This window comes from Callorhinus ursinus, unplaced genomic scaffold, assembly GCF_003265705.2.
Source record: "Callorhinus ursinus isolate GAN/ISIS: 27379988/994484 unplaced genomic scaffold, GSC_fseal_2.0 scaffold68, whole genome shotgun sequence".
NCBI classification, from domain to species: domain Eukaryota; kingdom Metazoa; phylum Chordata; class Mammalia; order Carnivora; family Otariidae; genus Callorhinus; species Callorhinus ursinus.
Window position 1 is genome coordinate 3,401,948 of NW_027397130.1, and position 26,799 is coordinate 3,428,746.

The 26,799-nt window shown below is 55.1% G+C and overlaps 1 protein-coding gene across 9 annotated transcripts in view; it reads left to right on the plus strand.

Annotated features, from left to right (window-relative positions):
- The window catches only part of USP36 (ubiquitin specific peptidase 36), a 37,942-nt gene that overhangs the window by 8,558 nt on the left and 2,585 nt on the right, over window positions 1-26,799 (plus strand). For all 9 annotated transcript variants that reach the window (XM_073886097.1, XM_073886095.1, XM_073886092.1 and 6 more), the window contains 16 exons: window positions 4,623-4,733; window positions 5,392-5,494; window positions 10,569-10,636; window positions 11,103-11,173; window positions 11,781-11,863; window positions 12,758-12,869; window positions 14,626-14,766; window positions 15,304-15,404; window positions 16,100-16,238; window positions 18,698-19,363; window positions 20,013-20,140; window positions 21,996-22,571; window positions 22,967-23,178; window positions 25,196-25,297; window positions 25,915-26,030; window positions 26,433-26,584. In XM_073886097.1, coding sequence (XP_073742198.1) covers window positions 4,623-4,733; window positions 5,392-5,494; window positions 10,569-10,636; window positions 11,103-11,173; window positions 11,781-11,863; window positions 12,758-12,869; window positions 14,626-14,766; window positions 15,304-15,404; window positions 16,100-16,238; window positions 18,698-19,363; window positions 20,013-20,140; window positions 21,996-22,571; window positions 22,967-23,178; window positions 25,196-25,297; window positions 25,915-26,030; window positions 26,433-26,564 — 2,861 coding nt within the window. In that variant the 3' untranslated portion in view covers window positions 26,565-26,584. The remainder of the gene's footprint in view (window positions 1-4,622; window positions 4,734-5,391; window positions 5,495-10,568; window positions 10,637-11,102; window positions 11,174-11,780; window positions 11,864-12,757; window positions 12,870-14,625; window positions 14,767-15,303; window positions 15,405-16,099; window positions 16,239-18,697; window positions 19,364-20,012; window positions 20,141-21,995; window positions 22,572-22,966; window positions 23,179-25,195; window positions 25,298-25,914; window positions 26,031-26,432; window positions 26,585-26,799) is intronic.

Genomic DNA, 26,799 nt, shown 5'->3' on the forward strand with positions numbered 1-26,799 from the left:
AAAAGTCCCAGAAGATTGCACACAGCGTGAATTGCTATTTATAAAATGGAAAAACAAGACGCTATAGTGTTTAGGTATACACATATGGGGTAAGACTTAAAAAAAAAAAAATTTTTTTTTTTAATTGGTAAACAATGAAAATGAGTCAGGAAATTAGGATAGAACCAGAGGCAGGACCAGATAGGAGCAAGTGAGGAGCAGTGTTAGGATAAAAGTGGATTGTGTGATGTGTTCAGGGAGATTTGTTCTATTTTTTTAAATCAGTGAAAGGTGACATGTGATGGAAATAGCATTTTTAAATGTCTCGCAATCGTGATGGTTCTGTGGTGGCCGGAGTTAACACACTGAGGCACCGTGCCCACTGCAGGTGAAGTTGGTTACAAATTTCTATTTCTGGTTGTGACCTTGGTGGGGTCGAGGGGTTCTGGGTGGACTTTTAGTAAGACTCGACTGGGCTGTCTTTATGGTTTTTTGTCTTTTTAAGCCTTTTTTTTTTTTTTTTTTGAGAGAGAGAGAATCTCAAGCGGACTCAGATGCTGAGCGCAGAGCCCAAGGCAGGGCTCAATCCCGCGACCCTGAGATCATGACCTGAGCTGAAATCAAGAGTCAGATGCTCAACTGACTGAGCCCCCCAGCACCCCGGTGCTCTGTTTTTTTCTCCTGACTTTGGTGAGGAGACCCTACTCTCCAGACCTAGGCAGCGCTGCCATTTTCTTGCTCACCCTGCTTCCCTGTGCAGCTACCCTCCGGTTTTGCTTCCTCGGCAGGCCCCTCCGTCAGCTTGATTAGGGTTGGTGTAGGTAAACTAGGTGACGCCTGGAAACCCCGTAACCCGCCACACGTACTCTGCAGCCCGTGGGAGCGAGGGCGTGAGGTGGGAGCAGCCAGGATCGGCCCCTCCTGGTGGCGGGACATCTCGCCCTGGCTCAGGACGCCTCTCCTGTGGGCGCCCCGGTGTCCCTCTGCGTCACTCTGAAATGCTAACCTTAGTGTTTTCCTTTTTTCCAGAGTAAAAGTATTAAGTCTTAGTATTTGTTGGCCTGTACCCCCTGGCTCTCTGAGTGACCCCAGGTGGGCTCGGGCTGTCCTCTCTTCCTCCTTGAATGCCCGCTATTTGAAGGCTCTCGAGGACTCTCAGAAGTATCACTGGAACTGCCGTACGTGTAGCCCAGAGCACCGATTCCTGCTACGTGCTAGACCATTTCTGCACCGGCATCTGGCTAGAAAAGAAACACTTGATTTTTTAAGCACTGTCCACTCCCAACGTGGGGCTCGAACTCAGCCCTGAGATCAAGAGCCCCACGCTCCACTGACTCAGCTGGCCAGGAGCCCCGAAAAGAAACATTTTATGTAAAACTTGCAGGAGGATTAAATTCTGTCCTTTTGGACATTCTTCTCCAAATTGAAGTAGCAAGGTCCCAAAAGTCAAAAGTCATAGATTTGACTTTTATGTTCTTTTTTTTTAAGATTTTATTTATTTATTTGACAGAGAGTGAGGGTGTGGCAGAGGGAGAGGGAGAAGCGGACTCCCCACTGAGCAGGGAGCCCGATGCGGGGCTCGGTCCCAGGACCCTGGGATCATGACCTGAGCCGAAGGCAGACGCTTCACTGACTGAACCACTTAGGCGCCCCTTGACTTTTATGTTCTATTTTTCTTAATTACCTGTAGAAAGTGTTTGTCCACATGCCACTTAAATCAGTCTTGCATATTGCCAAGGATTTGGGCATCCCTGTTTCAGGAATTTCTGGCTAAAATTGTTTCTTGCCTTATTTAGGAGTGATGATTTATCAGGCTAATGGTCTGCAGTGTTGTACATGATCATTAGAAGTGTGATTCCCACGCAGCTGACAGAGTCATGCCCTCACCTGAGTTAGATTGGGAAGGTGGGAGCTCTCCGTTCAGCATTAGTGAATGCTTATGTTTAAGTTATTTTAAATAACATGTTTTAGTTTTTTGCCTAAAGTTGAGCCCCCTCAGCCATTATTGTCATTTTAAAAAATAAAAGTAATAAATGGCTATGGTTAGAAGAATCCAAAAAGTTCTAAAATGAGAAGTAAAAACCTCCCCTTTATGTAGAGATGCTCACATAAACCGTTTTTCCAAGATCCCTCCAAGGGGTTGTGTATATAGTAGCATTTTTTTTAGATAAAACTTTTTTGTACTATGGTATATAATGTAAAATTTACCATTTTAAAAGATTTTTTTAAAGTAATCTCTACGCCCAGTGTGGGGCTTAAACTCATGGCCCCAAGATCGAGTCGCATGCTCCACTGACTGGGCCAGCCAGATGCCCCAAAATTGACCATTTTTAAGTGTACAGCTCAGTGGCATTAAATACATTCACATTATCGTGCAACCATCCACCTCCAGACCTCCTTCCTCTTCCCAAACAGAAACTCCGCCCCTTAAACACTAACTCCCCGTCCCCCTCCCCTAGCCCCTGGCGCCCACCATCCTACTTTCTGTCTCTGTGAACTTGATGACTCCAGCTACCTCGTTTAAGTGGAATCATACATTATTGATCTTTTTTTTTTTTATAAGATTTTATTTATTTGACAGAGACACAGTGAGAGCAGGAACACAAGCAGGGGGGAGGGTCAGAGGGAGAAGCAGGCTTCCCGCGGAGCAGGGAGCCCGACACGGGACTCGATCCCAGGACTTCGGGATCATGACCTGAGCTGAAGGCGGACCCTTAACCAACTGAGCCACCCAGGCGCCCCTGTGTCGAACCTTCTTGAAGGCATACACCCACAACAGACGTCTGGGTCCAAGGGCAAGCACCTCTTCAATTCCGCAAGCTACTGCTGTCTCAGATATACTCCAGACCTGCCCAAGTAGACCCAGTTGTAACACAAAATGCACCACAAACCAACTGCTCTCCCCTGGGCAACAGCTCTCCTTACCCAGTTACTCTGACCATCTCAAAGTCAGTAACGAAGCGGCATGCAGCCTGTTCACCGTATTTACAAACAGAACATAGCTCGTGTTGGCAAAGATGTGGAGGGATGTGAACCCCTCCCTGCACACTGTTGCTGAGGATGCACACTGCGGCAGCAGCTGTGGGAAACAGCAGGGTGCTCCCTCAAAAAATTAAAAACAGAATTCCCATATGATCCAGCAATCCCACCTCTGGGTTTACATCCAAAAGAAATGAAAGCAGGGTCTTGAACAGGTATGTGCACCAATCCTCACAGCATTATTCACAAGAACTAAAACCCAGAAGCCAAGTGTCCATCAACAAATGAATGGGTAAGAAATGGAGGATGTATACACAGTAGAATATTACTCAGCCTTAAAAAGAAAAGCCAATCTGACACCTGCCACAACATGGATGAACCTTGAGGATGTGATACTGCATGAAGTCAGCCAGTCACAAAAAGATCAATACTGGGGGCGCCTGGGTGGCTCACTCGGTTAAGCGACTGCCTTCGGCTCAGGTCATGATCCTGGAGTCCCGGGATTGAGTCCCGCATCAGGCTCCCTGCTCGGCTGGGAGTCTGCTTCTCCCTCTGCCCCTCCCCTGCTTGTGCTCTCGCTCATTCTCTCGTGCCCATGCTCGCTCTCTCTAGCAAATTAAATCTTAAAAAAAAGAAGGTTCGACACGAGACAGGTGCAGGATTGTTTGTGATAGCAGAAACATGGAAGGGTCCCTGTGTGTTAGTGGGGAACACGTGAGTGAACTGTGGTCTCTCTGTTGGGTGAGATACTCTAGTCAATGTGAAGGACCCAGAACTGCGTCAAAACTGATCGCTGAACAGTACGTCCTTCATGGCATAATTTATGTAAAGTAAGCTTAAACCCACCGTGTGCGAGTATACATGTGTGTCAGCGCAGTGACTGCGTTAATGGGAGCAGTCAGGACCTAGCTGGGGATGGCAGTTCCTCTGGTGAGGGAGTGTGGGCAGCGGCGGGCAGGGGACTTCACTGTGACAGCAGTGTTCGACTTGCAAAACACCTCAGCTGGGTTGGAGCTGAGTGGTATAGGCTTTGTACTTCTCTTTGCTTGTTAAAAGATCTCCTAATTTGCAATAAAGGTTAAATGTACCACTATCCAGCCTGCTGCCCAAGGAGCAACAGAGAGTTTCAGACATGGCAGGGGTTGGCGGACCGAGGCCTGTGCTCTCCATCTGGCCCGCTGGACCCCGTTTCCATATCGTCCGTGGCTGCGTGGCGAAGCTGCCTGTGCCCTCCGGAGGCAGATACGCGTCGCTGGGGAATGTGTGCGGTGGGGCAGTTCCTGGAGCCGGACGCCCTTACCTCGTGGGTCTGTGTGCAGGAAGCTTGCCAAGCCTCGAGACGCAGCAGTGCAGTGTTTCCTAGAAGCAAGAGTGGAGGTTCCCCCGTTGGAGGAGCAAACTCAGGGTTGTCAGGAATCCCTAAAACATTCTCACTGACCACGTGACACAGGTTAGAGGTTAGAGAAAATTGAAAAGCAGACTTAATACTCATGAGTAACTAGCACCAAGGGCATACGGAGAGCGCTCACACAGGTCAACAGTGCGAACCCGGCTGGTGGGGTGAGTGTTGGGATCGCAGTTTGGATGGGAGCTGTGTGGGGGCAGGGGTGTCAGGAGTGTGTCGGGAGCTCTGACGAACCGGGACCCCCTCGTCCCGCTTGCAGGTCACCAGGGCAGCTTCTGCATGCTGTGCGTCATGCAGAACCATATGGTCCAGGCCTTCGCCAACAGCGGCAACGCCATCAAGCCCGTTTCCTTCATCCGAGATCTGAAAAGTAAGAGTCGATTCCCGACCGGATGGCAGCTAAACCCTAGTCTGCGGTGGGTACGGGGGCGTTGGGGGTGTGGGGAGGAGTCTGCAGTGAGGCGCGGGAGTCCTAACTCACGTCACAGTGCTTTGGCGCACGTGGTAGCGCAGACTGAGAGGCTGGTAGGGGGCGGGGAGGGGAGGGGAGTGCTGACCTCCCTTTGAAGGACGGGGAAGCTCAGGCCAGGTGGGGGGCAGGAGCTGTGTCTCAGGGAGGAAGGGGAGGCCAGGGCTCTTCTGAACATCCCCGGACTGGTTAGTGCAGATTTCCTGTTCACTCGGTAGAAGACACGGGGCGGCTGGTTTCTGGAACCTTGTGCAAGCATCCTTGTGACCGCTTGTGCTCTGTGCCGGCTCCCGGGAGACTGGCTCATCGGTGGGTGCCTGGTGTTGTGGGGCACCCGTGCTTTGCTGTTAAGTATGGAGAGCATAGGCCCTCGGGTCTCGTTGAGAACACACCTGCCGTGTGGACTCGGGGTTGGGATGCACGGTTCATGAAGATCTCAGTTCCCTCGCCTCTTACCCCTGGCCCAGCAGGGGGTCCGTGATGAGCACGCAGCAGCGGGTGACTGGGGGAGAAGGCATGAGCTCTTCCCTGCCAGTCTGATGCTTCTTTCTTTCTTTAGAGATCGCTCGGCATTTCCGCTTTGGAAACCAAGAGGACGCACACGAGTTTCTCCGGTACATGATCGACGCCATGCAGAAGGCCTGTTTGAACGGCTGTGCCAAGTACGTGCCTTCCGTTCACCCACTTTCCTAAGGGGCTTCAGACCCCGCCGCCGCGGAGGTAGCCACCCCTCTGTTCCCCTGGGCGTTCTCTGTAGATACCTGTGTCCAGGTCCTGCACCTGCTGAAGCTCGGATGCGGGGCTGCTCCTGCTTCCCGGGGCACGGCCTCCCCCGCACACCCTCCTCACCAGGGGTGGTTTGGCGGGGCCAGGCGCTGGGGGGAGCCCTGTGCCAGCAGCCCCCTGCAGGAAAGATGCTGGCAGATCTTTCTGAGGGCCTTCGGCTGTTGTCCTAGACTCTTCCCATCTTTTAAAAATCACCTGACTTTGATACAGAGGATGGGGTGGTAGGAATTTCAACATCTTTATGAAAGCACTTGAAAGCTCATAGGGACATTTGAGGGTGGGAAGTTTACAATTTTTGAGGCTGCGTTCTGCGTGGTTACAATGTCTTCATTTTTGATTTGAAAGCAGAGACAAACACATACGACAGGTTGCTGACTTCATGCTGTGTCTCCCCTTTTGTGAAACGGGGTCAGGGATGTTTTTGTACCACTCCTGGCTCCTGGGTTCAGACAAAAGGAAATAGGCCGAAAATGCTCCCTGTTCCAAGGCTGTTCCCTGGGCTTAGGGTAGAACTGCGTCCTGGACTCTGGAAATACCCCTTAAACAGCGTAAGAAACATCCGGAATGTCCTTCAGCAAAGTCGAGTTGTAGCAGTGATCGTGGGCAACCTCTGGTCTCAGTGATGCGATTCTCTTTAAATCCTGAGAAAACTTTCCATGGGTTCCTCTAGCGTCTGTCCCTTGCTGTGCTGAGATGTGCAGCGAGGTCCCTGCTGGCAGATAGACGCTGGTTCTGCCCTTCCCGTGCCTCTTCCCACCCCGGGCTGTAGCTAATGATCTGAGCTCTTTGCTGATGCCTACTGCGTGCCAGGCACTGTGTTCACACTGGGTACTTCCAGGGAAAGACTGGGTTCTCGAGTAGGAGGAGCTCAGAGTGAGGGGGCAGGCAGATACTGGCCAGTGTCTACAAGGTCATGTAGTAAGTACTGTAGTGGACAGACTCTGTGGGAGCCATTCCCAGAAGAATTCTGCTGTGCTCTTACCCACAGGAGGCCTCCTTCCTAGGAGGAGTTCCCTGCAGGGCTCAGATGGGGGGAGGGAAGAGGCAAGGAATGTGGCTGGTCCTGGGCGAGGCCTCCCTGCCAAGCAGGTGGGTACAGCACGTCCCCGGCAGGGTTTCCCAGCCTTGGTCATGCAGCAGAATCCCCTGGGACGGCAGCTGACCCTGCCCCCATGCCAGCCTCGTTACCCAGACTCTCCAAGGTTGGGCCGGTAGGTAGGGTGGATGTTTGGGATTTGTGTCCAGGTTCGTGATCTGGGCAGCAGGGTAGGTGGCGGTGTGCCCTTTGTGGTCCGGGGCACAGAAGTGGCTGTGCATTGGAGGAAGGATGAGCGTGTCTGACGTCAGGTGAGCCAGTGCAGGGGGTTGTGGGATGCTTTCCACACACCCCTCCGTGAGAAGGGTGTTCCTGCTCTTACTGAAATGAGAAAAAACGGGAGCTTGGGTGCTTCAGTCGTTAGGCATCTGCCTTCAGCTCAGGGTCCTGGGATCGAGCCCCGCATCGGGCTCCCTGCTCGGCGGGAAGCCTGCTTCTCCCTCTCCCACTCCCCCTGCTTGTGTTCCCTCTCTCGCTGTGTCTCTCTCTGTTAAATGAATAAATAAAATCTTAAAAAGAAAAAAAGAGTTACATCAGCTGAATGATTCAATTTGATTTGCCGGTTTGGAAGCAGCTTTTTTTTCCTTTTTGTTTTGTTAAGAGATTTTTAGTTGAACTTGTGAGCAGAGAGTATTTTCTAATATTTCTACTTTGTGGACCTTGCTGGTACCGGCTTTGTGACCTGGTACATGACGGGTGTTTGCACGTGTTCCCGGCGCACCTGACACAGCGTGCTGTCCTGTTGGCTGGGTAGTTGGGTGCGCGTCTGCCGTGAGACCTGCCGGCTGTCTTCCCTGCCCGTGCTCGCTTCCTCCCAGCTCGGTCTCTCGCTGGGACGGTGTGCTCGCTCTCCCATCACTGACGGGCGCCCACCTCCTTGTGCCTCCTGAAGCTTTTGCTTTGTAAACGTGGCTGTGGCCACATACCCACAACCGTCATGTCTTTGTCGAAAGCTCCTTTATTTCATAGGCCAGTTCAGCCCCTTCACATTTATTGTGACGACTGAAGTTTGGTCTTGACCTGGCCGTGATGCTGAGATTTATAATTCTCACACACGGCACGTTGGCTGTGTTTCTCCCTCTCTCTCGTTTCCCTTTACGCGTTAATGTTTAAGCTTTTGTGTGGTACTCAGGAAGACCTGTATCTCCGTTTGGGTGACGACTCTCCACGCGCCCTTGTGCATGGCCTTGCTCCTCTTTTCTGGTTCTGTTTGTCAGTGTTTGGGGGGGCCCAGCACCTCTGTCCTTCCCTCTCCTCTCTCACCCGCCTCTTAGCTACATTATGTCTTCGCTTACTGTTCTCTCCTCCCACGTTTGTCTCCACCTTTGCTTCAGTCTTTCCCCCATTAAATAGGCCTGGGGGCGCCTGTCTTCCTGCCTGGGCGTCCCAGGCGGCCTGGGCTGGGGGGTGCGGGGTTTCGGAACCCAGGGGCCAGTCCCTCTCTTGACCTTGCAGGGACCTTACTGAGAGGATTCAGGATCTTGTTTTACTCTTTAAAGTCTGATGGTTTCACTGGGAACGTCTTTTGAGCTGATCGTTATTGGTCAGTTCGGTAGACCCCTGAGCAGTGACGTCGAGAGGTTGAATGTGCGGCACGTGTTGACTCGAGCACCACGTGCACAGAAGCAGCTTCTGCCAGCGCGAGCACCTACATCCGAACGCCATCACCTTCGGATCAGCTCAGCTTGAGCGTGGTGGCTTGAGAATGCACGACGATGAATTAGGCCGATGTACATCAGCGTGTCGTGCTTCCCGCGCGGTTTCCCACCTGCCGTCAGCAGTGACGCTCCACACTCGTCACAGAGTCCTGTCACCCCCGGGGCACAGGATGGTATTGGTTCTGTGTTAAAGGCCTGTGTCAGGGTCTCCAGTCACTGGCAGCCTCCTGCGGGACCACCTCCTCTCTGGCGGCTCTTTTCCTCGACTTCCCCTCTGGCTGCTTTCCTGCCGTGTCGTGCCCCTCCCCCATGTTCACTTGAATCTCTTCTCCCTTAGGCCCCTTGGAATTCCCACCTCATTCCTGACATGATTTCATCTTTTCCCTCCACGTTAGTTAACTTTCTCCATTTGCCCTTTTTTATTTTTAGTTGTGGAACTTTTTATGGTGGTCTTTCCTCTCCCCAGACACTTGTCTGAGGGTCTTTAGGTCAGCTTGGGATCTCATATTGCTCTTTTCACCTGCCTTGGACTTGCTTTCTAGGGGCTAATCTTCACCAGCTGGGGTGCTGTGATTCTTGTTCACTGTTTTCATCCAGCGGTGCCCGTGTGGGACTGAGGCCACTTCGGCACCGCCCCCGGGCCTGGTGGCTCACATGGTTCTCAGTCCAGGGCGCCTTCGGTCCCGGAGCCCGAGCGCTGGACGGCCCCTGGTGTGACATGTGTCTCAGGACCTGGCAGGCTCCTCCTGCTGGGGATACTGGGCGACTCCGGGATCACCTCTAGTCCCTGCTCTCTGCCTCGGTGCTTCCCCAGATGGGCCTTAATCTCTAGCAGGGTTCCCGCAGGGGTATGGAAGACGGCTTGCTGGAATCTGGCTTTATTTCCTTCCTACGGCTGGTTTGAGCTTGGAGCTTGCTCTGCCCCGGGGTCCCGAGAGCGGGTTCTGTGCGGTGGTTTGCTGCGCCTGTTCTAACAGCCGGGCCGGCTCCAGGCCAGCTGGACTTCAGCAGCCGCCGTCACGTGTGGCTGGCCACGAGCTTCCAGTTTGCGCTGAGATTATGTCCTCAACGGTTTGGGGAAACGTCCCTCCTCTTGACGAATGGTGGTGAAAATACATGGTGGCAGTTGGTTTTTCATTTCCTAATTTTGCAAAACAGAAACATGCCCTTGTGTTAGTCCCCTGCTGTGTGGAGTTCCGCTCCTCAATGAGCTCCCGGAGTGTGGGCAGCACTGTGGTGGCTGGATCCGTGGCCATTGCCACACACTGCAGGGGGGCCTCGCGCAGGGCGCCATGCAGTGTGTGCAGGGGGTGAGGAGGAGAGCGCCGGGAGGCGGCACCGCCGAGCGCCTGGCCAGGCCCGGGAGTCAGGGCGTCAGGAGAAGCACCTGCAGAGCCGGGGGCGCAGGGGAGCGGCCTGCAGGAGGGGGGAGTGTGCCTGCGAGCGAGCGGCTGCTCTGTCCAGGGCTGGATTTGTGTCCCCGAGGAGGACTCTGGCGTGAGAGAGTCAGAGCCAGATTCGGTGGGTCGCAAGCAGACACCAGGAGCAGAGGCTCAAGACAGGGTGGTGTTTCCAGAATCTCCGTCACATGAACAGCCGTGGGGTGCGGGTGCCCAGCTTAGCAGCTCTGTGGGGCAGGTGAGCAGCAGCAGCTAAGGCCTAGGGTGGCCTCAGCTCCTGGTTGGTGAACGGGGCTGGGGGATTCGAGTACAGGCCGGCCTGACCCTGGAGCCCATGCCGTGACAGCTCTTGTCCTGCCAAAAGATGCGGAGGCGGGGGTCTGTCCTGCTCGCTCCCCCTCTTCAGATAAGAGGCTCGGGTGTGTGACAGCCAGCAAGGAGCGGAGCTGACCATGCAGGACTGAGGCGGGGTGAGCTAGGGGGCGGGCGGTGGGTGCCAGGTTGGGGCGGGGGGCGCTTCTGTCCTTGGGACTGGGTGGGCACTAGGGGCGTTTCTCTAGCCTCTTGTTTCCTGTGGAGAGCACGGGGGTCTTGAAGGCCTGAGGGGGCAGTGGTGGGGCGCGGCCCGGGCCCATCAGAGCAGCAGGGCACAGCTGGGGGTCTGCCGAGCGCTGGGGGGGAGTGCGTCAGACCCACGCTTGTGTGGTGGGCTTTCCCCAGGGTGTGCTGGGCTGGGGATGAAAGGGGCAGGGGCTGCCTCCTGGCTGCCTCTTGAAAGCTGTGGTCTCCTTCCCAGGTTGGATCGTCAAACCCAGGCTACTACTTTGGTCCATCAGATTTTTGGAGGCTATCTCAGATCGCGTGGTGAGTGAAGACGTTTTCTCTACCCCTTTGTCAAGGATGAGAACCTTAACCAGGAAAGACTAGGAGTTCATGCCCAGCTGGAGCCCCTTTCTGACGGGCAGACCTGGGGGAGCCATGGAGGCCCCAGCCTCCTCAGAAACACATCCTTGCCCATAGGCTCGCTGTTCCCGGGAGGAAGTTTGGAGCAGAATGTCCAGCACGGGTAGAGGAGGGTGGCATTATTTTTCCTTTGAGTTCCTTAGTTCTTCACATGTGGCCTCTGCCCTTCAGCTGGGAAGTGGGGCCTGTCACTGGGCTGGGCGGCAAGGCGCTGGGTTGGACAGATGTTCCCTTGTGATCTCTGGTTGTCAGCGAGCTCTCTCCCCAGACACCGGGGTTCACCAGGGGCTGGCGAGGTCTTAGAGACCTGGGGGTGGCGCGCTGGGGGCACCCGCACCCACCCCACCACCTCCGTATTTCGTTGCAGTGAAGTGCTCAGTGTGCAAGAGCGTCTCGGACACATACGACCCCTACCTGGACATAGCGCTGGAGATCCGGGTACGGCCCACAGCTCCGCTGTGTCGTGTTTGCCTTCTGCTGGGGAGGCTGGGGAGGCTGGGGGGTGGGGAGCAGGGGAACCAGTGAGGGCATATTACCTAGGTAGATAAGGAAAGAAATACTGGGGATCCTACTGCCTTAAAGTAGGGGCCACTGTTTTTGCATGTTGATTTTTAGCCTTTTCTCTGTGCGCATTCCTTTCGTTTAACACAGGAAGATACAATGCACCTTTGTGTCCCGAGGCATGAGGGGTGAGCACACCGTAGATGGGAGGGCCCAGGGCCGCTCACGCGCGTGCCCCGGGGAGGCCAAGCCTCCGTCCTGTTCCAGCCCTCTGTGGCTGCAGCCGCGTCGGGGTCATCGGTGCCCCGGGGTGCAGGGGAGCCCTGCCGGGCCGTACCCTGTGTCCGTGGAGCCAGCTCGGCCGCCCGCTCCCTGCTCCTCTGTGGGAAGGCGCGAGGGTCCCAAGGCAGCAGCCAGCAGGCCGGTGTGGATGCAGGCCGGTGGCTGGGATTTGCTGCCTCAGCCTGACAAAGACCTTACAGTTGGCATTTCTTGAGTCAGCCTTTTTCTTCCGTTGACGCGATTCCATTTTTGTCCTCCTCAGCAAGCTGCTAATATCGTGCGTGCTCTGGAACTTTTTGTGAAACCAGATGTCCTGAGTGGAGAGAACGCCTATATGTGTGCAAAGTAAGTTTCGTTTTGCTCCCAGCAGAGCGAGCCCGCCGTCAGGGAGACCTCGAGTAAGCCGCCTGCCCACGCTGCGGCCGGGCCGTCTCTGCTCAGGGCCCGCCGTTAGTCCCTTGCGGCGCTCAGATGCTCTGAACGGCACAGATGAAGTGCGGCCGCGGTTTTGCTAGCTGACGTCTGTTAACGTCGCCCTTGGGATGCGCCAGGCACCATTCTGAGCGCTCCTCACCCGGGAAGTAGGTCCCAGCGGCGGCACAGAGCGGGGAGGGGACCGCACGTGGCCATCAGCTCTAGCCTCTCTGTCGCCCCCATCCCAGGTGAGCCGCCTTCGGTGGCCCGGGCCTCCTGAGGGCCACAGAGTTAGCATGTGGGTGCTGTGGTTCGTGTGTAGCTCCTTCAGAAGCTGCAGTCACTAAAGAATAGTTTTCTTTATTACGCTTTTCAGATCGATTATCCCGTGCCAAAACCCTGCTTTTCCCCCTAAGTTCGTCTCTCCGTGCCCTAGAGGCTGTTTGCTCGCCTTCGTCTTCTCTCCCCCTCACTTCCGTGTGTTTGGGCTTCACTCACAATGATTTTGCTCAGCCAGCCCCGCTCCAGGTGCTCCTTCCTGTGTCCCAGGGCTGCTTCCCGTGCGTGCGACTTTGTGCCGTCCGTGGGAAAGAGCTTCCTTGTTGCTCTACGGTCTGCGGTCTCCCGCTTTTCCCTGGTCCTTGGTTCCCTACGCTGGCTTCCCTTCACTTAAGTCACAGGGGTTCGTGTCTCGGGATGCAGACGGCACATGCCTCAGCCAAGGAGACCCTGTGCCAACAGAGCAGGTGTCACCGCTGTGGGCCTGCGTGAGGACAGCATTCCTCAGAGCACCAGCTGATCCCTTTCCACTCGCCCTCCTCACAGATGCAAGAAGAAGGTCCCAGCCAGCAAGCGCTTCACCATCCACAGAACATCCAACGTCTTAACCCTCTCCCTCAAGCGCTTTGCCAACTTCAGTGGGGGGAAGATCACGAAGGTAAGCCTTTGCCGTGGCGTCCGGTCTGTGGGGTCAGCCGCGTGGAAGGAATACAGGTTCCCAGCACCACCCCAGAGCCAGTGCCTGGAAATTTCTGGAAGACAGGGCTCAGGAGTCTGCATGTTTGCAGAATCCCTGAGTGGTTGTCACGCACGGTCAACTTCAAGAACCACTGTCTCACTGGGTTCTTTTGCCAACCTCTGCCTGTGTGTGGCATGTTCCCGATACAGAAGCTCAAGGTTTCCTTCAGAATAAGTGAGAACACTACACTGTGGGGCTCTGGTCTACCACGTGCTGTTTCGTGGCTGACATACGTGTAGTTGTGTGCCGTGGCTTTTTGTGGAAGGTAGAATAAAAACTTACTTTTGTACAATGGCATTTTATTTTATTTTACTTTATTTCTTTAAGTCATCTCTCTACCCCCAACATGGGGCTTGAACTCACGACCCCGAGATCAAGAGTGGGACGCTCCCCCGACTGCACCCGCCAGGTGTCCTGCACAGTGGCGTTTTAATAGAAGATGCCGTATCATAAAAGTGGTTAGAACCGACTTAGATGGTTTGGGGCAAGGCACTTGTCAGAGCCTCAGCTTCCTCACTGGCAGTGATGGGACTTGCTGATATCAGCATTTCCCAGACTGGTGTTCCGCAGAATGTTTGTGCTGTATGTTTCCAAGATAGCGTATTTTGTATGTACAACTGTATTGTATTTTGAAAGTGGTCTGTGCTCAGCCAAGTTTGGGAACTGCCAAGCTGAAATTCAGCAGTCCTTTTTAATTGCAGGCCTTCTCAGAGCCTTTATTAATAAGTTCTGTTGTATTTTGAATTTCCAGGAAGGAAATTTATTGTGAAGAGTTTTTTTTTTTTAAGATTTTATTTGAGTCAGCAAGTGGGCATGAATAAGTGGGGTGCAGGGGGCGGCAGAGGGAGAAGCAGACTCCACTGATCAGGAAGCCTGACATGGGACTTGATCCCAGGACCCCAGAATCACAACCTGAGGCAAAAGCAGATGCTCAACCGACTGAGCCACCCAGGTGGCCCTATACACGCTGACTTTTTAAAAAATGAAATACAGGGGCGCCTGGGTGGCTCAGTCAGTGAAGCATCTGCCTTGGGCTCAGATCATGATCTCAGGGTCCTGGGATCTAGTCCCACATCAGGCTCCCTGCTCGGTGGGTCGTCTGCTTCACCCTCTGCCTCTGCCCTTCCCCCCACTTGTGTGTGTGCACTCGCTCTCTCAAATAAATAAATAAAATCTTAAACAAGAAGAATTGTCAAATTTTGAAATAAACTCTGGCATGACTTTTGTTCTGACACACACAGTTACGATTTTGACTTACTGTGACCATTGGCTCCATGGAGTGAGCGCCTTTTTCTCTGAAGACCCGGACCCGGGTGTTGCTTCCCTGTTCCTTACAGTGGCAGGGAGGGCATGAGCTATTCCTCTCATCTTACACGTGGGGCCCACGCAGGGCGAGGGTGGCCTTGGACGCAGGGCAGGGATAGGAGAGATCGTGAAGCGCTTCATAGATTGATAAAATAGGGTTTTGCGTCGGTTGGTTGGTTGGTTGCCTCCTGTTCTTTAACCCTTGGCCAGGGGCTTCTTGGCACAGCGTTGCCGCAGGCCCTGTTGCCCCCGGATTGTCAAAGACCAGCTGAGGAGTTGTGTATTTTACGTGGTCGGGGATGGAGAGGGTGAATGGACCCTTTCCCCCATGGATGAATTTTCATTGCCTTACCCTTGGCTTTTTCTCCAGGATGTGGGCTATCCGGAATTCCTGAACATCCGTCCGTATATGTCTCAGAGCAGCGGAGAGCCTGTCATGTACGGGCTGTATGCGGTCCTGGTCCACTCGGGCTACAGCTGCCACGCAGGCCACTACTACTGCTACGTGAAGGTCAGTGCTCCCATGTGCAGGTGCGCTTGCATCACGTGGCAGTGCCTGTTGGTACAATTCCCAAGTGTGACCTCCGTGGAAAGTAGCCTTGTTTGTCTTTGTGTTCAGGGCCTGTTGTTGCTTTGGGGAATGGCGGGCAAAGATGTCTTTGCAGCCCATCCCAGTAGGGGCTCTAGTCTTGTCCTTGGATGGGACCCCGGAGGGGCTGCTTCCAGGGCCCTATGCTGGAACCCTGGTGGAGGCTCAGGAAGGCTGCATATTGGTGGGAGATGCTGTGCTGCTCAGACCTGAAATACTCTTTAGAGGGGAAAGCTCGAATCTGCTGGGGCAACAGGGATTCAAAGCACACTTCGTAGTCACATTCAGAGCCCGACGAGCATTAGACATTTTAATCTGAAGTCATTGGTAGTTCATTAGCACGTGGATAGATGCAGCAGTTAACTGCAGATTTTTTATTTCATTCTTTAAAAACTGCGGATTACGGGATGCATGTTGATTGTCCCGTTTTGTTTTCTGCTACACCCTGTGCTCCTTCAGGCAAGCAACGGACAGTGGTACCAAATGAACGATTCCTTGGTGCATTCCAGCAACATCAAGGTGGTTCTGAACCAGCAGGCCTACGTGCTCTTCTATCTGCGGTGAGTAACTCCTGCCCCTGCCCCCGTGAGCTCGTTCCCTCTGTTCTCCCTGGCCTGTTTCTGTGTGGGCATAATGGAGAGCTCACCAGGGTTGGGGTGGGGGTCGGGGGCGTCCACAGGGAAGCACTCCTCTAGACCAGGCCAGCCCACTGCTGAGGAACAGCCAGCGCCTCTGGGAAGGTCAGAGCAGGATTCCATCTGCGTGCTCCACACCGAGCGGACTTTGAGCAGAAACAGGAAAGTTACCTGTTCTTCTTGACTGTTGCCCCGAATGAGATGTGTGTGGGCGTCGGCTTGCTGACGCACCTTCCTCTGTGGGCAGTGAAGGAACCTGTCAGAGGGTGGAGGCCGCAGCCGGGCACCTTCTCTTGGGGCCGGTTGTCACCAACCTGGAGGTTGGATGACGTGGAGACTGGAGGCATTTTTGCTGCTTTGTAGCTGTTCAGCTGAATTTGGGTGCAGTGACTGAGGGGTCTCTAGCTTCCTGGTAAAGCGGGAGTCTAGTCTTGGAAGGGTTCCGTCTCTGCTGGGCTCTCTGTTCACGCTGAGCAGATCCCCAAGGCTCCGTGACAAGCCCACGTTGTTGTGAGGGCAGCATGGGAATTCAGAGAAGCACGCCCGGGCATCGGGGTTCTCTCTGGGATGCCTCTGGGGCTTCAGTAAGACATCCCCAACTGGTTTCCTTCCTTCCACAGAATTCCAGGCTCGAAGAAGAGTCCTGACGGCTCCCTCTCCAGGACTCTCTCCTCCGTTCCCAGCCGTCCAGGCGTGGTTCCAGACCACTTGAAGAAGAACATTGGCAACGGGGCCGTTGGCTCCCCGCTGACCGGGAAGGTACGTGTTTCAAAGGGTCCTTCCTGCCTCTGCCTCTTGGGACCATGGAGCCCCCAGACCTCTTCATGCTCGGGGACTTAGCCCGAAGGAAGGAGAGCTCCGTGTGTCCTGTTTTATTCCATGTTCTCTGTCAAATTGGTCACGCGCTGACCTTGGAAGCGGAGGAGGAGGGACCGTGATGAGGAAGACCTGACCTAGCGAGCAGATCAGACAGTAGCTCGGCGTGCCTGTGTCCTAGGCCAGCTGCCGTGCACGCTCACCCTGAAGCACCTGGCGAGAAGTGCTTTTTCTCCTCACAATTCAATATTGAAAATGTGGACAGTGTTTAGCAGTGTTAATCCCCTGCTTTTGATAATTATGCCGTGGTTATGTTAAAACATCTTTGTTCTTAGGAATATACATGGGCATATTTAGGAGTAAAGGGGCATCACGTCTAAGATATATTCAGATGGTTAGGAAAAGAAACGTCACACATACGTGCGTAGACACACACACGTGGAGTGAGTGAGCGAGGAAGCTGAGCTGATGTAAAATGTTAGCAATTGGGAAATACCCTCGTTTTCAAGTTATTTTTTTTTAAGGATTTTATTTATTTATTCATGAGAGACAGAGAGAGAGAGAAGCAGAGGGAGAAGCAGGCTCCCCACTGAGCAGGGAGCCCGATGCGGGACTCGATCCCAGGACCCCAAGATCATGACCTGAGCCGAAGGCAGACGCTTAACCATCTGAGCCACCCAGGCGCCCCAAGTTATTTTTGTTAGAAGTTATTTTTGTGTGTATTTGAATTTTTCTACTACAGATCAGTTTTATTAGCAGAGTAGTGAGCAATTTCCTTACTACAACACAGTTTATAACTCAAAAACAGGTCCTTTCTGCTGACTGCGTCTGTCATTCTTCCCCTTCAGTCTGAAGGTCACATCTGAACGCAGGCTGTGGGGCCTTCATGGTCCACAGGGCGTTGGTCCTTACGCAAATCTGCATTTCCCTTCCAACATGTGAGAAATAGAGGCATTGGGATTGACGTGGCAAAGAAAAGCCACGGCCTGATGGCCAACGGGGTTGTCACTGTGGCCCAGGCCAGGAGTCGGTACCACGGGGCCACGCTACTGGCCAACCACATTCGCATCACGAAGATAACGTGCCACACATACTGCAGTCGCACAAAAGCCATTTTACTTTAAATGACATTGTGTAAGTTCTATAAACTTAAATGTTCAACGAGAAGATCTTAACAGTGCAGCAGGAAGATGTGTTCTCTTTAGAGAGAACGTAAGTAAAGGATAAATTATTTTTAAACATAGGGAAAAAAAGAGAAGAAGAAACTCGGAGGGAAGTAGAAGTGAATTCTCAGTAAGCCTCCAGAAGAGAGAAGACCGTAAGACAAAGTATAGAAAAACAAACAATAAATTGGATAAATTTTGAATTTCTGTATGTGAAATATTAGAAATAAAAAAACTTCTAAAAACATTTGCAGCAAGTACAATAAAAGGTTAGTGTTTCTAGTACATAAAGGACTTGTTCGGACGAGCTCAGATCACAGGGTATTAGGGTTGGTGTAGTAAGAGCGAGCAATGGTGTTGAATTAGCAAAGATTTTGAAAAAGAGCTACTTGCTGCCGGTGAGAGTGCAGCAGGTGCCCTGCACAGTGTGCGTCAGCATCCATGGAAGCATCCGTAGCCTGGTAACCGTTCCCAGAACACAAGCAGGGAATTTCCTAAGTAGGGCAAAACGTTTAGTCTGTTGGTTGTTCGTTCATGGAAATGTTCAGCAGCCAATCAAATGGTTGTTAAGCCCTGACTCTAGAAGACCCCGCACTAGTCGGGAGGCAGGAGTGGGGAGCAGCACAGACCTGGGCCATGTAGAGCATTTAAACAGAGCCAGCGGTTCAGCCCCGGCAGCGATGAGTCTGTGGAGGAGAAGGATGGGGTACTTGGTCGGGCGCTGTTCATTTCCGTGGCTGGAGACAGTACAGGCTGTAGAAACTTCACGCAGCAAGATGGGTGCTGGTCAGACGTTCGAGACCTTCCCCAAGCGCGTAGGACGATGCTTCAGGCAGCGCGTAGGTGGAACTGGGCGCACCTGTGTGGGCCAGAGCCATCCCGGAGATCAGGGCCAAACAGAAGGTGCCAGCATATTCGTCGGCACTTACGTTTGGACAGTGGGTGGAACTCTGGTACTTTTTTTTTTCCTTTATACTTTTTTGTATTTCTTCACTCTTGATGGAAACATCCTGCTTTCAGTAAAGGTGACCATAAAGAGACACACCCCCATGTGCACAACTCAGAGAACACTGAGTGTTCAAAGAAGAAGCAGTGTCTTTACCGTGTGTCCATGTAGATAATCTGTCTTGAATTGCTTGGCAGAGACCCTGCCTGCTGCAGAAGGTGCTCTGACTTTGTGCGGGAACTGCCAGCCTGCGCTCCCTCCAGGGTGTGATCATGTCCTCTGCTCTCCTCCAGCGACTGGACTCTGTGCCGATGAAGAAGCTGCCAGCCACTGAGGAGCTCGGCGTGCCCATTTCCAGGAACGGCTCCGTGTCGGGTCTGAAGTCTCAGAATGGATACGTTCCTCCAAAGCCACCCGTGGGGTCCCCTTCCCCCCGACTCTCCAAAACACCCCCCCACACACCAACCATTCTGGATGAGCCTGGAAAGAAAGTTAAGAAGTCGATGCCCCTGCAGCACCTCTCCCCGTCACGCAAAGCTTCTCAGGGGTTCCATGGGACCAGCAACGGGAGTGGCCGCAGGAGTGAGAGCCTCAGGCAGGGCTCCTGGGACGGCAGGGGTGCCGCCCTCTCTACCTCACCCAGGCTCCCAGCCGGAGTGACTGCCAACGGGCATGGGCCCAAGGCGGGTGGCGAGAGCCCCGAGCTCGATGGGAGGGATTCCAGCAGCTCCAGCCCAGAGCACTCTGCCAGCAATGACCCCACCAAGGCCCCCCAGACGCCCAGGAGCAGAGCGGCCCACTTGGGGGATTCTCAGGGAACACACTCCAGAGCGCTGCCGGATGGAGACGACCCCAAGGTGGTGAAGCCCAAGTCCCCTATCCTGAGCCGCACCGCCACCGAGCCCACAAACATCATGTCTCCTCCACCAGCCAAAAAACTGGCCCTTTCTGCCAAGAAGGTGGGTGTGTGGGAATCTGCCCGCCGGAAGTGTGTCTCTAGGGCTCACAGAGCAGGTTTGGTTTTAGTCTGGGGAGAGTGGGGGAATTGTGTTGAGGCCTTTGGCCTCCCCCGATCAGGGCAACGAAGTTGTAGGCGTTTGCAAACTACACAGGGCTGTCCTGGGGCCGAGGAGGGGTTTGGGGGACCCTGGTGTGATACACACTCCATACAGCTGCTGGGGGTTGGGGAGAGGCGGCAGGTCCCCATCTTTGTCCGTAGACAGAATCTCCTAAAGAAGCCTCAAGGGGAAGACAGGGCAGGTGCGGGGGGCTTGGCAGGGAATCCAAGCGCGGGGGCTGTACAGGACGCGGGCTGGCTGGTGCCTCTGTGTGCAGCACCAAGCTCGGTGATGTAACTGTGCTGAGATTTTTGTTTAAATTTCCTTCCTTTTTTCCTTTTTGTTTCTAACCAAAAACACTTCTGATTCTTCTTCTACCATCCCCCTTCCCCACCTCCCCCCCTTTTTTTTCTCCTTCTGTCCCTTCATCCTCCTTTCTGGGCTCTTTCATTTTTTTTTTATTCTTTTTATTTTTTATTTTTATTTTCCCTCTTCACTCACGGCAACCTCTTTTAGACCACCAAGTTTTTATTTATGTCAATAACTGCAGGCCAGCACCCTGCGGAGGGCAGCCGACAATGACCTCCGTCCACCCCTCTCACCACTGTCCGACCTCACCTACCCCAGGAAAACCACTCACCCTGTCGCCGCCGCCTCCTGGCCTGTCTGTGCAATCAGGTGAGCCGCGGGCGCAGGCCCCCTGGGCCGGCCGCTCCTCCCCTGTGCTTAGCGTGTGCTTGGCTGGCGAAGATGCACGTGGTCTCCAGCCTTGCGGGATGGACAGTGGTGTGCGGCTGGACAGGTACAGGGCGGATCCTGCACCGACTTCTTGTTTTCTTGTCTCTCTCTTCGTCCGGTAGAGGAGCTCCGGCTGGTCGGAGGCAGCCTGCTCTCTGCAGTCTTGATCTTTTCACTTTTGTCTTCATTTTCCATCCACCTGCTCTGTCCATGCAGGGACGGGGATGTGCCCTGGGTCCCTCCCCAGTCTCATGACAGGACTCCAGAGTAGAAGAGAAAGGCAGGAGTCCCAGAAGGACCCTGCGTGAACCCAGAGTCCTGTGACCCCGCTGAGGGGTGTCTTGCTGCCAGGATCGTTCTGTATCTCCCACCGGCACTCTCCGGGCTCTTCTCTGACTCTTAGCCCCGCACGGGCTTCCCCCAGCGGTCCCGTCGCACTGGCTTCCGGAGCTTTGGGCGGGCGTCCAGAGCGGGGAGGCGTGGTTCTCTGGGAGCTCTGTTCAGGCTCCCCGGCAGACGTACCTCCCGTCCTGTTACACACGGGGTGCTTAGATCCCTCAGGGTGTTGAGAAGCAGACAGCTGAGTTACTGACACCTGCTTGCCCAGTGGCTGACGGAGCCCCTGGCGGCTGGGGAGGGAGGGAGGGAGGAAGCTGGGCGAGGCCAGGAGCTGGTTTGGGTGGTTTGGTGTTTGCCTTGGGCACTGATGTGCCCTCCCCACCCTCTGGCCGCTCCGGGCTCGGCCTCTCCCACCCTCACAGCCGGGCTGGACCCAGCACAGTATTTTTGCATGTGGACGGTCCTTAAGCGTGTAAGGCATTTACTGTGGGTTTTGTTTTTTGTTTTTTTTCCTTTTTTGACGTAGAGACTTTTTTAAAAACTTTCCAGAAGACAGTAAACGGGGCAGCAGTGCAGTTTGTGTAGGCGTCTGTCCTGGCTTAGTAACGATAGTCCTATTTGATTCCATAACCCTTTGAGGTCGGCATTATGGTCCCTCAGTCCCGAATGAGAAGAGGGAGGCCTATAGTAGAAGGTTAACTCTTGCAAGGTCCCCTCGCTGGCGGGAGGTGGGTCAGAGAGCCTAACCTGACGGAGCTCCCAGGCCCGCTCCTTCTGTGTCTCGCTGTGTGATCAGCTGATTTTCCGGAGCCCCCATATCAGAGGGGAATCCTAGTGCACGATGTACAGGCCTGCGCTGGCCCTTCTTAAGGCTGGTGTCGTGGGTGTAAACACCTTGAGGCTTGTGGGCAAATTTAGAGAAGTTTCTCATAACAGACCCATGTTGAAAATTAATAACGTTAGTTAAGGGGGCTCCTGGGTGGCGTGGTGGAGCGGCCGACGCTTGATTTCAGCTCAGGTCATGATCTCAGGGTTGTGAGATTGAGCCCTGCGTCGTCGTCGGGCTCCGTGCTCAGCAGGGAGTCTGCTGGAGATTCTCTCCTCTCCTCTCCTCCCCCTGTGCCCTTCCCCCACTCGCGTGCATGCATGCTCTCTCTTTCTCTCTAAAATAAACGAATCTTTTAAGAAGGACAGTAATACAAGTTTGGAAAAATACTTTGAACTGCTTGGTGACCGGAAACTAAAAGGTTCTGATTTTTGGTAACTTTGATTTTCAGTAAATTTGGATTTTGTCATTTTCCTCTTTTCTCAGTCAGTGGAATTTATGCGTACGTGAGATTCTCACGGCGGGGTGGGGGCGGGGGGAGGACCATGGGAAATCCTCACCTGGACGGGCAGGGGGCTGTGGGCGGGCAGGAGGGGCCTGCCTGTGCGTCAGAGCAGCGTCTCCCCACAGGGCGCTTTCACCTGCTCCCCCACCATCCAGCCACCTGAAGCTCCCCGTCGGTGCCCGCTCCGTGTCACTGTCCAGTAGCCCCCGACCTCCCGGGACGTCAGACCCACAGAGCTGCTCCTCCGCCGCTGCTCTCCTGCCTCAGGTCAATGGGGGCTCCCAGGCCCCTTCACACCAGCTGCCAGAGGCCAGCAGGTCCCCCCAGAGCCTCTGTAAGAAGAGGAAAAGGAACCGCAGGGGAGAGAGCCAGGGGCAGGGCTCAGAGACGAGCGCAGCAGCGGCAGCCTCTCTGGGGAAGAGGAGAAGGAAGAAGCGGAAGCGCGCGGAGGCTGCGGACGCCTCCCCCCTGCAGGAGGGGCAGATGCAGAGGCAGCACTGGCTCCTCGAGCGCAGGAAGGAGGCCCGGGCAGAGGTGCCCGCCGACAGACTGGAGGACCAGGGCGGACGGCAGCAAGAGAACAGCCGGCAGCCGGGGAGCGGGACCGACGGCCGCCCCGGAGGCAACAGGAAGAGGAGACGGAAGGGAGCCGAGGGCCTCGGTGCGGAAGACTGCCTCCAGCGGGACCCACCGTGGCACAGGTGAGAGTGGGAGCCGGGCCGCCCGGCACCTCCCCCAGCAACGCGCGGTCCGTCCCCGGTGGGGGGCTGGAAACCCAGGGCGCTGGCCAGGCTTCCAGGACAGGACCGCGTCCTTACGTGCCTCGCCGGGCCCCCAGGCCGGCAGGTGCTGCAGCCGCGTCCTCTGGCCTGGAGGACTCGCCTGGGTTGGGTGCGGTTGTGGGCTTTTCTCTCAGGCTTGACTGTCGCCCCGGAAGCTGGCGTGCTTTGTCCTGCTCCCGTCTGCGGGGTGTTCTTGGGGTGGCTCTTCTGCGGGCTCGAGGCAACGTGCCAGTTGGGAGTTCCGGGGTATCGACCTGAACCCCCACTCTCACCCTCAGTTTGCCCGGAGCTGACTGTTGACTCTGACTTCCCAGGAGCTGCTCTCCCTTGGACGTCGTCGAGCTAGAGGCCACTGTAGCATCTCCGAGGAAAAAGAAAAAGAAAAAAAGACAGCAGGAGTCACGGCAGGAGGTAGAAGAGAACGAGCACCTTGAAGCCTGCAGGGGCGAGAGGCAGAGGGGCTCTGCTCCCCCTGGGAGCCCGCCTTCCCCGCCTGTGAACGGCAGGCGTCCCGGGGACGGAGCAGGTACGCACCCGCGAGGAGCAGGGGGCTGGGCCCGGGGACGGCGTAGGTGTACGCGCCGGAGGGGGGCACCCGGGAGCACACCTGTGCCCAGCCCTGCCGCGTGGCTGCAGGTAGGTGTGGTGCAGGGGAGGGGCCGGAATGCAGCCCTCTTAGCGCTGCCCTAAGTCTGTCCCCTTGGGCAGGCTGTCTGCCCTGTGGGTCGCAGCTTCCTTATCTGGCAAAGCAGTCAGCCCAAACTACTCTTATATATTCTTGGAATACAGTGTTTTTTTCTGATTCAAGGCTCTTCCTGCCTAAACTTTTCCCTAAAAACTCAGGGCCATTCAGCCTGGAGTTTTTTTTGTTGTTGTTATTCTCGAACTTGAAAGGTCGGGTTCAGAAGTTAACCTTCCTCTGCCTGTTTTTATAGTTAGGCTGTTTTTGTTTTGTTTAAGATTTTCTTTATTTGAGAGAGAGCGCAGCAGAGGGAGAGGCAGACTCCCCGCTGAGCAGGGAGCCCGATGCAGGGCTTGACCCCAGGACCCCGGGATCATGACCTGAGCCCGAGGCAGACGCTTCACTGGCTGAGCCTCCCAGGCGGCCCAAGTTGGGCCTTTCTGAAGACAACGTGGCCCCTTGCCTTTGGGGTTCCCAGCTCTTCGGCTCTTCCCCAGGGCTTGGGTGCCCATGGCTAAGCGACTTCTGGTTCTGTTTCCTTCAGGGCTGGCTGGGCACGGCTGGGCTGTTCTGATACAGCGTGTCCATTAGCGAAGGGGAGAGAAGGTCACACCTGCTTGGGAAGGGATCCAGCACGGCAGCAGATTCTGTGAGGTCTGCTCTGCAGCCTGGGGATCCAGTTATGTTAGTGCTTTTGGGGGTGAACAGGCTGCTGGGAATGGTTTGTGTTTGTCAAACTCCTGATAAATGAGTCTATGACTAAACATTAATCCTGTGACAAGGGGCGCCTGGGTGGTGCAGTCGGTTAAGTGTCCAACTCTTAGTTTTGGCTCAGGGCATGATCTCAGGGGCCTGGAGTCGAGCCCCACATTGGGCTTCAGGCTCGGCGTGGAGTCTGCTTGGGAGTCACTCTCTCCCTCTCCCTCTCCCTCTGCCGCTCCCGCTTGTGCTGTCTCTCCCTCAAATCTTAAAAAAAAAAACAAAAAAAACAAAAACCCGTGAGAGAGCACTGCCGCTGGGCGATAAGGAGGGCGGCCAGTACGTTGGAAGAAAGGCTCCTCAAAGGTGGCGACAGAGCAGGCTGGCGGTGGTCATCAGACCACGGGGCTTGCTTTGTTGGCACATTGACCAGACGGAAAGGCTCTCCAGGCCTCCCGGCCCACCGCCCCGTGCAGGTCCTTGGGCTGCGGCGGCCCAGCCCCTCCTCTGTTTGCTCTCCGTCCTGATTACCGGAAGAGCTGGCTCCGTGGGGAAGGGCATTCGCAGCCAAGAGACGGAGCGAGCGATGTGGGCGGCCCTGCCTGGCCACTGGGCCGGGCTGTGCTGTGCAGCACGGGGCAAGAGGCTGCACAGGGCGGCAGGGACCGGGCTTGAAGGTCACAGCGTCATTGGTCAATTGGAGGCCCGGAGAGCAAGGGCGGGCTCGTGCTGAGGGACGGGAGTGCGTTCTAGCAGTTGTAGGTGGTTAGAGGGGGCCAGGCAGAAGTTTCCAGAAGCCTGAGGAGGGTGGTCTCTGCTGCCACCACACAGCTGTCCTCGGTGGCCAGGCTCTTCCAAGATGCGCTGGGAGGCGGCCTCCGCAGACGCTGTGGTGACAGCAGCACTTGGTCATCCCCTCCAGCTGCCGCCGTATCTCGTTTCTGGCCATTTCCCTGTGGGAGGAGTGGGTTCCCCCCGGGGCTCCGTCTCACCCGTCCTGCATCAGACCAAGGGCTCACGCTGCTGCTTGCACGTGTTCGGTCTTGTTTGGGGGGTGGGTTTTTAGTCTTTTCCAACAGTTGATTTGGGCGGTAGCCCCTCTCGAGAAGGAATCAAGTACCTCGTCAGAGGCAAACGTATGTAAGCAGTTCTCTGATTGCAGGACAGGCCCCGGCTCCTCTTGTGTCCTGGAGTAGAGAGAGGGAGTCCGACGTGCTCCAGGAACTGCTCAAGTATTCGTCAGATAAAGCTTACGGGAGGAAAGGTACTGGTTTCAAGGATGGACTTCCGTCCAGCAGTTCACTCATCGGGCAGCAGAGGTCTGAAATGGACCTGCTGTGTCATGACCCCGGGGCGGGGGTGTCACTGGGCTTTACGGACGGGCAGAGGAATGTCAGCCATGACCCTCCCTGAGCTGCAGCCGTTGCACAAAGTCCAGAACCAGTCCCTGTGGGAGGACCCAGAATGTTGCCCCCCCCGGGGGGTGAGCAGAGGCAGGGAGAACAGATCTTGGGCCTCTGGGTGGCGTGGGCCAGCTCGGGAAGGGCGTGGATGGGAATCACCCAGCACCGGTGCTGGGCCTTCTTAGTCTCAGAGAAAGAACATGAGACCTTTGTCTCTCAGATGAGGGCACAGGTTTGAAAGGAACTAAACTGGGGGACTGGTGGTACAGAGCTAACAACGTTTGCGCTTAAGGGACGGACCACTGTCCTGCACGCTGGGGACCACTCTGCCCTCCCTCCTCCTTCCCTGCGTGGTCCATTTAACCGAAAGGTGGCCCTCGAACATGCTGAATGTATCAGGAGTAGGCCAGTCTGGGTCGTAAACACCATTCTGGAAGCAAGTGCACAAGGGTGCCGACGCTCAGTGTCTGCTTTGTAGTGTTGACATGGGCTGGCGAGGTGTCGGCTGTCAGTCAGGATGCCATTCAGGACAGCAGATGGGCCCGCGCCGCCACGGTGATCGACAACTGGGATGAAGAGTTCGATCGAGGGAAGGTATGGGGTGCACTTGAGGCTGGCGTGACAGGGTACTCACGGTGGCCCCGCCGAGGGCCGGGCAGGGAGGACTTGACCCTTTGGGGCAGTTTGAAGTGGCAGCGACATTGTAAAGTGGTCAAGTACAACAACGGGAGGCAGGCTGCTGGACTCGGATGCCGCCTGGCCACTGCGAACGCTGTGTGGCCCGGACGAGGCGTTTTTTCCCCGTTGCTTTGTTCCTTCATCAGCAAGGTGGGGACAGTGGGGACACCTCCCTCAGGCCACACGAAGAGTAAGCTGGTTGGTTCGGCAGCAAATTGAGACTCGTGCCCCCCCACCCAACAAGCCTTCACAAGGAGCCGCAGGGACCAGGGGAGAGTCCTTTTCAGGAATTGTGACGCCTGGGGTTTCTTTATGTAGGAAAAGAAAGTGAAAAAGTTCAAAAGAGAGAAGAAAAGAACATACAACGCCTTCCAGAAACTTCAGAGTAGACGGAACTTTTGGTCTGTGACTCATCCAGCTAAGGCTACCAGCCTCAGCTACCGCCGCTGACTTTGCTGCTGTCGAGATGGGTCAGTGTGGGGGAGGTGTAAGGGGTGCGTTAGCATGTGGTTTGTATTTTCATGTGTGGGGGGTGTGTGGTATGGGGTGTGTGTCTAGTGCATGTGCGTGCGGTGAGGTGCACGTTAGCGTGTGGTGTGCGTGCGGTGTGCATGTGCGTGTGGTGTGCGTGCACGTGTGGTGAGGTGCACGTTAGTGTGGTGTGCGTGCGGTGAGGTGCACGTTA